General features: G+C 38.9%; 1 protein-coding gene across 2 annotated transcripts in view; it reads right to left on the reverse strand.

The window, feature by feature from the left end:
- ERLIN1 (ER lipid raft associated 1) overlaps positions 1 to 12,271 on the reverse strand; it is a 36,335-nt gene that overhangs the window by 19,174 nt on the left and 4,890 nt on the right. Inside the window, 4 exon segments of one of the 2 annotated variants that reach the window (NM_001142896.1) lie at positions 2,722 to 2,795; positions 5,087 to 5,212; positions 8,415 to 8,476; positions 10,421 to 10,467. In NM_001142896.1, the coding sequence (NP_001136368.1) occupies positions 2,722 to 2,795; positions 5,087 to 5,212; positions 8,415 to 8,476; positions 10,421 to 10,467 (309 nt within the window). 2 annotated transcript variants of the gene reach the window in all.

Here is a 12,271-nt window from a genome sequence, read left to right on the forward strand (position 1 = left end):
TTTTTCTTAATATCTAATTTTTTTACAAAATATATAATGTATATATACAGAAATGTTCAGACTATACAAAGTACCACTACGAATCAGTAAAAAAAAAAAAAAATGTTTTTTTCAACAGAAAAATGGGCAAAGAATACGACTAGGAAAATGACAGAAGAGTACAAATGGACAGAAAAAAAAAATCAAAAGATGCTAATGACTAAGGAAAAGCAAATCAAAGAGAGATATAGTTTCCCACCTATCCATATAGCAAAAATAAGCATGTCTGATTGCTTCAAATGCTGATGAACCTGTGGAGAAACAAGTACTCACAAATACTGCTTGTAAGAATGTATATTTATACAGCCACCTTGAAAGATAATTTGTATATATAAGGAGATGTGTCAAGAATGTTCACTACACTATTATTTATCAATAGCAAAAAATTGGAAACAATAGAGAAATGATTATGTAACATAAGGCAAGGAATTCTAGGCAGCTGTTAAGAAGAATGAGCTAGATCTCCAAGTAACAACCTCAGCAGAATCCAGGAATCTGTGACATTCACGTTTATTATCTTTAAAAATTGAAAAGCTATTTCAGCCACAACTGAATGGACAACCCAGAGGGTTTTACTCTGTTTAGCTCTGGATAGTCCAAATGACCCCTTAACTTCACCAGCTCCCCCTCAGTCACCAGTCGTAGTTAACTGATTAAAAATGGCATGGCATGAGGGAGGACAGGGGAAAACCCCCCAGCATTTGCCCAAACGTGTTTATGAGCTCAAACATGATTACTCGCAATGAATACATGCTTCTCAGTAGCCGTGTGATCTCCTAGAAACTAAGAAAGGACACTAGGGAAGCCCTGTTACCACTTCTCAAGTAATCCAGATCCAGAGCCACTACTTTTCAAGGTCACTTACTGACCATGACTACAGCAGAAAAGGCATCTTACAGTGACACCCAATATTAACACCTACTCCACATGTTTACGTAAAACAAAAGTTTCAGAGATTGATCTTAAACTTACTACAGGCCATGTGCTCAGATTTCTTTTCCTATTCAATTCCAATTTATTTAAGATGCTGGACATGACTCACTAAAGTTAATTTTATTTATTTTTTTGTTTTATTTGTCTTTTTGCCATTTCTTGGGCCGCTCCCGCGGCATATGGAGATTCCCAGGCTAGGGGTCTAATCAGAGCTGAAGCCGCCGGCCTACGCCAGAGCCACAGCTATGCCAGATCCGAGCCGCATCTGCGACCTACACCACAGCTCATGGCAACGCCAGAGCCTTAACCCACTGAGCAAGGCCAGGGATCGAACCCGAAACCTCATGGTTCCTAGTCAGATTCGTAAACCACTGAGCCACAATGGGAACTTCTAAAATTCATTTTAGACCCCATTAATGGATTTCAACCGAATCTGAAAAAAATACTGCCAAAAAAGAATTGTTCTCATCGTTTTTATCTCCCAATGCTGCCACCACCACCACACGACCACTAAATTCATCTGCTTTTCCTTGAGCCATTCCATCCACTTTATATATCTTCCTTTCTCCTTTCTCTCATATAAATCCTACTGATACTTCTAGACCTACCTAAAATCCCAACTCAATCACAGTCATTTCCAGGCAGATTCTCTTGAAATGTTCTTTAAACTCAGAGCAATAATCATCCAACCAATTCATTTGTCGATTAATATTCTGTGACATCTACTTTTGTCTAGAATTACTATTCAAATATTTTATGTTTGAAATTCTTTTTCATAATCTTACTGAGAGAAAGTACTGGTCTTACACTGATTTATAACCATTAGTGTATCTTAATAACGCCTCATGCACAGCAGTATTCAGATTTTATTTCCTTGCAGGAGCCTCAAAAAATCTGTTTATTCTAAGAGTTCAGAAAAAAATGCCACTCATAACCTGAAGTCAAACTGAGAAAGATATTCTCAGGACTTTCCATTGTGGCTTTGCAGATTAAGAACCTGATGCTGTCTCTGTGAGGATGCAAGTTTGATACCTGGCCTCATTCAGTGGGTCAAGGATCCAGAGCTGCTGCAAGCTGCAGTGTAGGTATCAGATCTGGCTCATATCTGATGTTGCCATGCCTGTGGTGTAGGCCAGCAGCTGCAGCTCCGATTCCACTCCTAGCCTGGGAACTTCCATATGCCACAGGTACGGCCATATTAAAGAAAAAAAAAAAGGGAGTTCCTGTTGTGGCGCATCGGAAACGAATCCAACTAGGAACCATAAGGTTGTGGGTTCAATCCCTGGCCTCGCTCAGTGTGTTAAGGATCTGGTGTTGCCGTGAGCTGTGGTGTAGGCTGGCAGCTGCAGCTCCGATAACTCTAGCCTGGGAACCTCCATGTGCTGCAGGTGCGGCCCTAAAAAGCAAAAAAAAAAAAAAAAAAAAAAAAAAAAGATATCCTATAAATCACCATAGCACTTCAATTAAATAACTGTTGAATAGAAGTTCCCACTCTGGCACAGCTGGTTGAGGATCTGGTGGTGTCTCTGTGGTGACTCAAGTTTGATCTCTGGCCCAGTGCAGTGGGTTAAGGATCTGGTGTTGCTGCAGCTATGGCTCAGGTTCGATCTCTGGCCTCAGAACTTCTACATGCTGTGAGTGTGGCCAAAACAAAACAAAAAACCCTGCTGAATAAATAGTCTGATGAAAGGACAATTAAATTCAATGGTCTCAAAATTCCCAGAGGATTTCCCTAGGAGAAAGGCTTACCTGTATGGTGAGGCCTGGGGCCATGACGTTTAAATCTTTCTGCAGAGCTTGCTTCAGGTTTTCGTCTATCTGATCTGTTTTTGAAGTCAAGAACAACAGCTCTCATGACACTCAAAAAAAAAATGTTTTTACATTGTAGTAATATTGAAACAAAACAAATCATTAGACCTAAAGTTTCCATGGTACTATTCTTTTACAGGGTTTAAACCATTTCAGATACATATGAAAAAAAAAATAAAACTATATAGGTATAGTTTTCCTTTTCTATAAGAAAAGGTGTGACTAATTATCAAACAAAAAATTAAAGAAAATAACAAGCAGCTAAAGTTTATTCAATAAGTGGAGAATCTAGGTTTCTAGTATCTTAAAATTCAGTGTAGTTACTTACATTCTGATTCTCATAAAAAAAAATTCCCATCTTCAGTTAATCTTCACACAAATTCCCAAATAACTAAATTTCATTTCCATGGACCTCTGCCAATTATTTTAGATTTAAAAAGAGAAAGGGAGTTCCCATAGTGGCTCAGTGGTTAGCGAATCCGACTAGGAACCATGAGGTTTTGGGTTCCATCCCTGGCCTTGCTCAGTGGGTTAACAATCCCGAGTTGCTGTGAGCTGTGGTGTAGGTCACAGACGTGGCTTGGATCCTGCGTTGCTGTGGCTCTGGTATAGGCCAGCAGCCACAGCTCCAACTGGACTCCCAGCCTGGGAATCTCCATATGCCACGGGCGTGGCCCGAGAAATGGCAAAAAGACAATAAATAAATAAATAAAAATAAAAAGAGAAAGGGTCAGGGTAAGGCTCACAGGAAGGTCCTTTGAAGCACACAAGAATGAATAATAAAGATGTCATTTCAGGAGTTCCCATTGTGGCTCAGTGGTTGATGAATCCGACTAGGAACGATAGGGTTTCGGGTTTGATCCCTGGCCTTGCTCAGTGGGTTAAGGATCCGGTGTTGCCATGAGCTGTGGTGTAGGTTGCAGATGCGGTGGCTCGGATCCCGTGTTGTGTGGCTCTGGCGTAGGCCGGTGGCTACAGCTCCGATTCGACCCCTAGCCTGGGAACCTCCATATGCCACGGGAGTGGCCCAAGAAATGGCAAAAAGACAAAAAAAAAAAAAAAAAATATATATATATATATATATATATATATATATATATCATTTCACTTGGCTTTGGAACTTAGCAATTTTCTATCCACCTCAAAAGTACTTTCACCACTATTAAATAACCAGTGATATGAAAAATAAGGACTAGTTCAAACACCATGCCAACAGTTCTCAATCATCAATGAGGAATCAACTGGTAGATTTCTAAACAGATCAACCATTCCAATGACTGCCTGTAAGAAATTCACTAAGAAACTGCAGGAGGGAGACAAGAGCAGCCAATAGCAGCAACCCAATCTCTGGCTAGAACTTTCACTATCACAAATGAAAAGTGCAGAAGAGAGCTAACACAACAAGCCTGAAACTACTATCCTTAGAGAGGCCTGTTTGCAATTTGGCCCTTGGCTGTCACCTGGGGCAAATTTAGAGCAGATTCCCACTCTCCCCAGAACTGGTAAGAATGACTCACTATGCCTAAATTGTTTATTCAAACCATGTGGTTTATGCTGAATACCTACTTTCTGGGAATCTGGGCTATTTGGTATGTACTAGGCAGAGGTTACCTACACGACCAGGCCCCAAGTAAAAATCCTGAGCAGAGTCCCTAATGAGCTTCCCTAGCAGACATCATCTCACATGCGTTATCAGAATTCAGGGTGGAAGTGATTAAGTGTATCTTGCATGACTCCACTGGGAGAACTCTTCAAAGCTTGTGCCTGGTTTCCTTTAGACTTCACTCATATGTCTTTCCTTTTGCTGATTTTGCTTTGTATTTTTTGCTGTAGTACATTTTAGCTATGAGTATGATTATGATGACAGGTGAATCCTCCCAGCAAATCATCAAACATAGGGATGGTTCCTGGGAAATTTCAAGACACAGGCTTCTAAAATTTCTCAAATTATCTATTAAAATAGCAACAGCTAATTTTCAGTAAATTATAGTAAAAACAGAATATAATCTGTAAAAAAAATGATCTTTTCCCAATCTCTACCAAGTTATATACTATCCATTTCAGAGAAAGGTTACGATTCTTAAAATATCTTGTCTGAGTAACTCTTGCTTAATTTAAGCAATTTTAAGCAAAAAAAATTTAAACTTAAAGAATATTTTAAAAATTTAAACTTAAAGAATATTTAAACTATTATAAATTCAGAAGTGCTCAAAGAGCATAATGTTTATTAATAAAGCAACCACAAACAAGCTGAATGAGATTTCTTATTGATTATTTACATATTTAAAACAAATACAACACTTACCAAACAATTCAATGTAAACTTCTTGAAGCGTGTGGGCACTGCAAAACTGGTTCAGTTCATGGTGGATTTTATTGAAGATTAAGGTCTTGTCATAATCTGCAGTGTAGTTTCTCACAATATCAAACACTGAAAGAGAGGTACAATCCATGTTTACCCATGTATCCTCTAACTCAGCCAAGGTAAAAGTTACAGTGATGAAATATACATGACGAAAAGTGCCAATGAAATTAGTGAAAACATGAAACACAACTCTAAACACTGATGTGTTCTTTGTGCTTAATTTTCCAGATATTACTGCATTTGCAATTCTAATGGGCAAACTTTGAATTCCAAACTAAGGAAAACATATATTTCTTGGAGGTAATAAGGGACTGTCAAAATTTTTGAGCAAGGTCATGACACAATTGATTTGTACTTTGGCTGGAGAGTGAAAATGAATTGTGAGGCACAGAAATTAGAGACAGGTGAAATGTAAAGCAAGTATTGCAAGGCAAAAGTTTAGCTAAGAGGTAAAGAGGGCCTGAACTAATTGAGGAACACTGGAATTGAAAGAAGGAACAAGCTGCAAAAGACCATTTTCAAAAAGGCAGTTTTGAAAGGCTGTTAAAAAAAAAGGTATCAGTCTAAAAGGGAAAAAAGCTAACATTTACTAGGCCAGGCTTTAAGTCAGGCAATTTATATATACTTTTTTATGTATAATTAATACAACTGTATAGTATAATTAATACATAATTCTTACAAAATATCTAATTTTGCATAATATGAAACTAAGAATCAAAATTTCAGAAATGTGCCTAAGAATACATACTAGAGAGTGCCAGAACCTGTGCTCTGCTTATTAAAACATGCTGCTTTCTCCCTTCAGACCCAAGACTTGCCCTTTGGCCTTCCCATGGAGGATTCCAGATCACAACTTGCTGACTAACTCATTCTCCTGGTCATTTCCAAATGAGTTGGTGATCCAATAGTTTCCTCTTTATCTCTGGCCAGAGAACAAGCAATCTCTCCTTCTCTTTTATTTTTCCAATTTTAGTCCATTCCACTGATTTGTGACCAGCAAAAGTAGGTAATAAAAGATAGGAAAATACTTAATCGCTGAAAAATATAATCTAAATCCACTTGAAAATAATATTGCTTGCATTCTGTTCTGAAATCCTTTTGCTATTTGAGTCTGTACCACTGTCATGAAATTTAGCATGAACTTACATATATATATACACACACACATATACATGTTTTAAGTCAATATCTTGTCTTCTCAAGTAAAATACAAACCCTTTAGGGCAAAGGTCCTAACTTCACCTTTCTGAATTATTTTTGCAGAACACAGTATCCTAACATACTAAGTATGCAAATGTTACTAGTAAGGATAAAGACTAAATGGCAGATCTTTTGAGTGAAAGTTGGGTCTTGAAGAGATCCACGTACACCTAAGTTCATAGCAGCATTATTCACAATAGTTAAAAGTGGACGTAATTCAAGTGCCATCAATGGATAAATGGATAAACAAAATGTGGTATGTACATACAATGGAATATTATTCAGCCTTAAAAAGGAAGGAAATTCTGACATATGCTGCAACATGGATGATCCCTGAGGATATGATGTTAAGTGAAACAAGCCAATCACAAAAAGGCAAATACTGTATGATTCCACCTACATAAAGTACTTCAGAGTGGTCAAAAATCACAGAAACAGAGAGTAAAATGGTGGTTGCCAGGGGCCAAGGAGTGGGGAGGTGGGGGAACAGGGAGTTATTATTTAATAGGTAGAGAATTTCAGTTTTGCAAATTGAAAAGTTATGGAGATGGATGTTGGTGATGGTTGCATAACAATGTGAATGCATTTAATACCCCCTGAATATTTAAAAGTGATTAAGATGAGGAGTTCCCATCATGGCGCAGTGGAAACGAATCCAACTAGAAACCATGAGGTTGCGGGTTCAATCCCTGGCCTTGCTCAGTGGGTTAAGGATCTGGCGTTGCCGTGAGCTGTGGTATAGGTCACAGATGCGACTCAGATCTGATGTTGCTGTGGCTGTGGTGTAGGCCAGCAGCCACAGCTCGGATTAGACCCCTAGCCTGGGAACCTCCACATGCTGCCAGTGTGGCTCTAAAAAGACAAAAGACAAAAATAAACAAATAAATAAAAGTGGTTAAAATGATAAATTTTACATTATATATATTTTAATGCAGTAAAAAATTGGGGAAAAAGTAAAAAAAAAAAAAAAAAAAAAAGGCCAATCTTACTTCAGAGCTTCTTTTCTTTTTTTTTGCTTTTTAGGGCCACACCCATGGCACATGAAGGTTCTCAAGCTAGGGGTTGAATCAGAGCTACAGCAGCCGGCCTACACTACAGCAACAGCAATGTAGGATCTGAGCCTGTCTGTGACCTACACCACAGCTCACAGCAACTCCAGATCCTTAACTCACTGAGCAAGGCCAGGGATCAAACCTGCAACTTCATGGTTCCTGGTTGGATTGTTTCTGATGAGCCACAACAGAAACTCCCAGAACTTCTATAAGTTTTTGATTTGAATAATATTCCATCTCTGTGGGTTTTCATCTTTTACCAAGAAAATTCTTTCCCCACATGGAGGACTTTCAGACTGCTTTGTAAGTTATAGCAAATCTCTACTAGAAAAGATTTTTCTATGGTCACAAATCATTGTGGACAAAGAATTGATAAGCTATAGATTTTTAATGTGAAATTATTTTTCATTCTGACTAGACAAAATGCTACAGAAATTCTAGAAATAATCAATGACTGTCTTGCTCTTAGATATACTCAGCTCAGAGAAGACTGACCTAAACAACTGCAGAAAGTCAACTCTGTCAAGTATTTGTGACCTATTTCTTTCAGCATTCCCTAGGAATGGAAAGTATTCCAGTAAATGGAAAGTATTCCATATATATACACACACATACACACACACACGTATGTATTAGAAATGAGGAGTTCCCGTTGTGGCGCAGTGGTTAATGAATCCGACTAGGAACCATGAGGTTGCGGGTTTGATCCCTGCCCTGGCTCAGTGGGTTAACGATCCGGCGTTGCCGTGAGCTGTGGTGTAGGTTGCAGACGCGGCTCGGATCCCGCGTTGCTGTGGCTCTGGCATAGGCCGGTGGCTACAGCTCCGATTCGACCCCTGGCCTGGGAACCTCCATGTGCCACGGGTGCGGCCCAAGAAATAGCAACAACAACAACAACAAAAAAGAAATGAATGAGATCATAAAACTTTACAAGTACCTTTCTATTCCTTAGGGAATCTTTCAGTTACAAATACCAATTGTAACCATAAAAACAGCAGAATAGATAGGTACCATACCTGCACAAGGGGCCAGCATATTAACTACTTCTATTCGGTCAATATAGATCATGACTCCACCACTAAAAACAAAAAGAAGAATGTGAGCCAAATATAAATCTGTTATAGTCCCAGATGAATCCCACATTGTCAAATAAATCCCATATGACAAAAATTTAGAAGGAAAACCTAAAGACATATACTACTGATTAAAAAAATTTTTTTTCTTTTTTGGGCCACATCTGCAGCATATGGAGGTTCCCAGGCTAGGGGTCAAATCCGAGCTACAGCTGCTGGCCTATGCCGCAACCACAGCAACATCAGATCCGAGCTGCGTCTGCTACCTACATCACAGCTCACAGCAAGGCCAGATCCTTAACCCACTGAACGAAGCCAGCGATCAAATCTGAAACCTCATGGTTTCTGGTTGGATTTGTTCCCACTGCGCCACGAGGGGAACTCCCCTATTAAAATCTGATCTCGGAGTTCCCGTCGTAGCGCAGTGGTTAACGAATCCAACTAGGAACCTTGAGGTTGCGGGTTCGGTCCCTGCCCTTGCTCAGTGGGTTAACGATCCAGCGTTGCCGTGAGCTGTGGTGTAGGTTGCAGACCGCGGCTCGGATCCCGCCTTGCTGTGGCTCTGGCGTAGGCTGGTGGCTGCAGCTCCGATTCGACCCCTGGCCTGGGAACCTCCATATGCCGCGGGAGCGGCCCAAGAAATAGCAAAAAGACCAAAAAATAAAAAATAAAAAAAATAAAAAAATAAAATCTGATCTCACTAATCACTACTCAAATGACACTACACATACTTGCCTGAATCCTCTCATAACCAAAACTCAGCCCTATAACTGATGTGATGAGATCAGCTCACATGAAGACTAGACCTGTAACCTAGAGCTGCTTAGTGCTTTACCTTTGTTAACTAAAGCCAACAGCTAAAGTGTGTACTTCTCAAACTTTTCCCTCAAGGAACTAAAGTGGTTTCCCAAGAGATATGGAGGCCAGCCACACTGAAATTCTTTTGGTTTCCTGCCTTATCTTAATCTAATTTTCATATGTATTTATTCCAATAAGAAAAGAAGAATGTTTCCCAAAAAAACATGAAGTAAAACTGGCACTCCAGAAAGACAGGCCTCATTAACTAATGACTTCCTATACTTTCTGGCCTATCAGCACAGACCTTGAGGGACATGCAAACCTTGCTTTAAGATACATGAAAAGATTTTGAAAGTAAACAACTAAGCCTTCCTACCAAATTACGATGACAATTTTTTTTCTGATAAAAACCAGCTCACTGAAAAAAGTGTGACAAACATAAGATGGCATGAAGATAAAAATTTATCCAACATCTCATTAGCTGCCAATTTTGAGTCATCTCTAAAGGGAATCCATAAAAGAGAGTTACAGATAGACCTACGGAGAACCTGATATCATATATATGTATAACTTAAAACAAAGAGTTTGCCCCTTTTTTAAGAGCATTTCTGTCCTTCCACAGATGTCAAAGCCTGTTTTATAGGCTCATAATAGTGATATTTCAGTTACTTAAAATACAGAACTTAAAATGTACTTTGAACTTTACATTCTTCTTTTGATACAATTCGACACACTGATTATACTCTAAAAATAATTTGGGCCTTGCCTTTCTTACCCCAAAACCCTTTAGGGCAGTGATTTCCAAAGAAAGGTCCTGAGACCAGCAGCATCAGCACCATCTGCGAACTTTTGCTAGAAATGCAAATTTTGGGGTATCATTCCAGACCTACTCAATCATAAACTCTAAATTAGATGGTATTTAATACAAAAAGGTGAGTGGATTTCATTTTAAATTATGTTATTGACAGTTTAAAACAGCTCCTAAGACGGAAAGCTCCTCTGGAAACAGGACTTTTCTCAAATAATGCTCAGAAGAAAAACCCCCCTGGGTCACTATCATGCCTATTTGAAAGATATTTAAATGGTCACAGCTTATGAACAGAAATTACATCTGAACCAAAGGGAAGTTGGTAAGCAAGAGGAACGCTTACCTTGTTCCACAAGGCACATTTTTAACTTCATCTGTTTGTAGCGTTGTCTGGGGAGGAAAAAAACATCTCATCAATAATCGGCATCAAAGAAACCCTTGTCCCAAAAGAAAACCTTTAGAGAACTGTTGAGAGGTAAGTATAGGAGAGCTCCATTTTAGTCCCCAAAGATTAGCTATCAAAGTAATTTCTTTTTGTGTTCTAGCAGACATGAAAAGCTAGAGACAAAATATTTTACAGTTAATGCACCAGGAAAGTTGTGATGTTCAATCTGAAAGTTTCCATGTTCAATCTCTCAATCAGAGTCCCTCATTTGCCTAGAGCTGGACTGAGATTGCAAACTACATAAATTACCCTCAAGGATAATTTATGTAGGACTTCTGCTCTGAACTTTGATTCTACTGCTAATATCACTGTTTACAATGAAGGTAAAAGATAATTACATATGCACACAAGTAGTTTATAACTCAAAGAGACCCTTGAACTCAACAGCAACCTTTTCCTCTAAAGTTATAGCCGATATCTTAATTTAGATCCTAATGATCTCTCAGATGGTCTATTCAATTTCCTTTGTAACAGAAGTGCCACCATCAGCACTCCTTCCTCTTAGCGAACCAATATTAATTACTCTGACCCTGTCACGACTTGGTTCGGATCCAGAATGACTCCCTGTTGCACCCTGAGGCTTCCGACAGGTGAGCACATGAGTATATTCTAGACACACTGCACCTTACTAAGCCCACAGCAACAGAGAACTTTATGGAAAACAAAGGAAAAAGGAAGAATGGACCCTGTTTCCCAAGAGCTCACAATCCAACACAGGAGATAAAATCCTTACAAAGCAACCTGCAACAGGTACAAATAACAAAGTATAAACTGAATTGTTAGGTATTAAGTGACAGAATAAAATAATCATTTGAAAAGCTCTCTGAGCAGTTCCTGCCATGGCTCAGCAGAAACGAATAAGACTAGGAACCATGGTACAGGTAGCAGACACAGCTCAGATCTGACGTGGCTGTGGCTGTGGCCAGCAGCTGTAGCCAGCAGCTGTAGCTCCAATTGGACCCCTAGCCTGGGAACCTCCATATGCTGCGAATGTGGCCCTAAAAAGCAAAAAAAAAAAAAAAAAAAAAAAAAGTGACATGAAAAGATCTCTGAGGTGAAGTATTTATAAGCCAGATCTAGAGGGGGAGAAAAAGAACAGATAAGGCCTACGAATTTCTTAGGTTCTATATTCTATACAGAACATCATATTTAAATATACAAGTGTCAGGAAGCAGTTGGCTTGCCTGGATCAGAAGGGGCAATATAGATGAGAGGTAAAATTCTGAGAAAAGAACATGATGATGTTAGGTAGAGGGCCCTGAATGTTCAGTGGGGGCTTGTGCTCTCCATAGTCCATATTATATATAGCCACAAAATGAACCTTTCAAAAATATGATTTTTCCTTCATTCCTTTGCTTATGTATAATGTGGTTCTCATCATCTATACTGTCTGGAGGCAAGAAAACCAGCTGATAAGCTTAAGTAGTAATTTCTTTAGGTTACTATAGTAAAGACCATGGAAACTGAAAGTTGTCAATCCAGGAGACATAACAGAGGAAAGATGTGATAACTAGTTGCATATAAAATTCCAAGAGGATTAGGAATAGAATATTAAGCCTGGGGTTAAAAGGGTGATGATAAATATTAGTGACAGGTTCTAGGTAGAGTGAGGGAAGTTGATAAAAAGGTGAGCTTAATTTATTTTATTTCCTTCAAAACATTAACCAAATTCAATTTCCGTATTTCACATCAACTTTATTTTTTAATTAATTTTCTTTTACGGCCACACCTGCAGCATATGGAAGTTCC

Source organism: Sus scrofa, chromosome 14, assembly GCF_054392235.1.
Source record: "Sus scrofa isolate SSC_HxYL_T2T_F1_AM1 chromosome 14, Sscrofa_HxYL_maternal_Yorkshire_Landrace_v2.0, whole genome shotgun sequence".
Classification (NCBI taxonomy): domain Eukaryota; kingdom Metazoa; phylum Chordata; class Mammalia; order Artiodactyla; family Suidae; genus Sus; species Sus scrofa.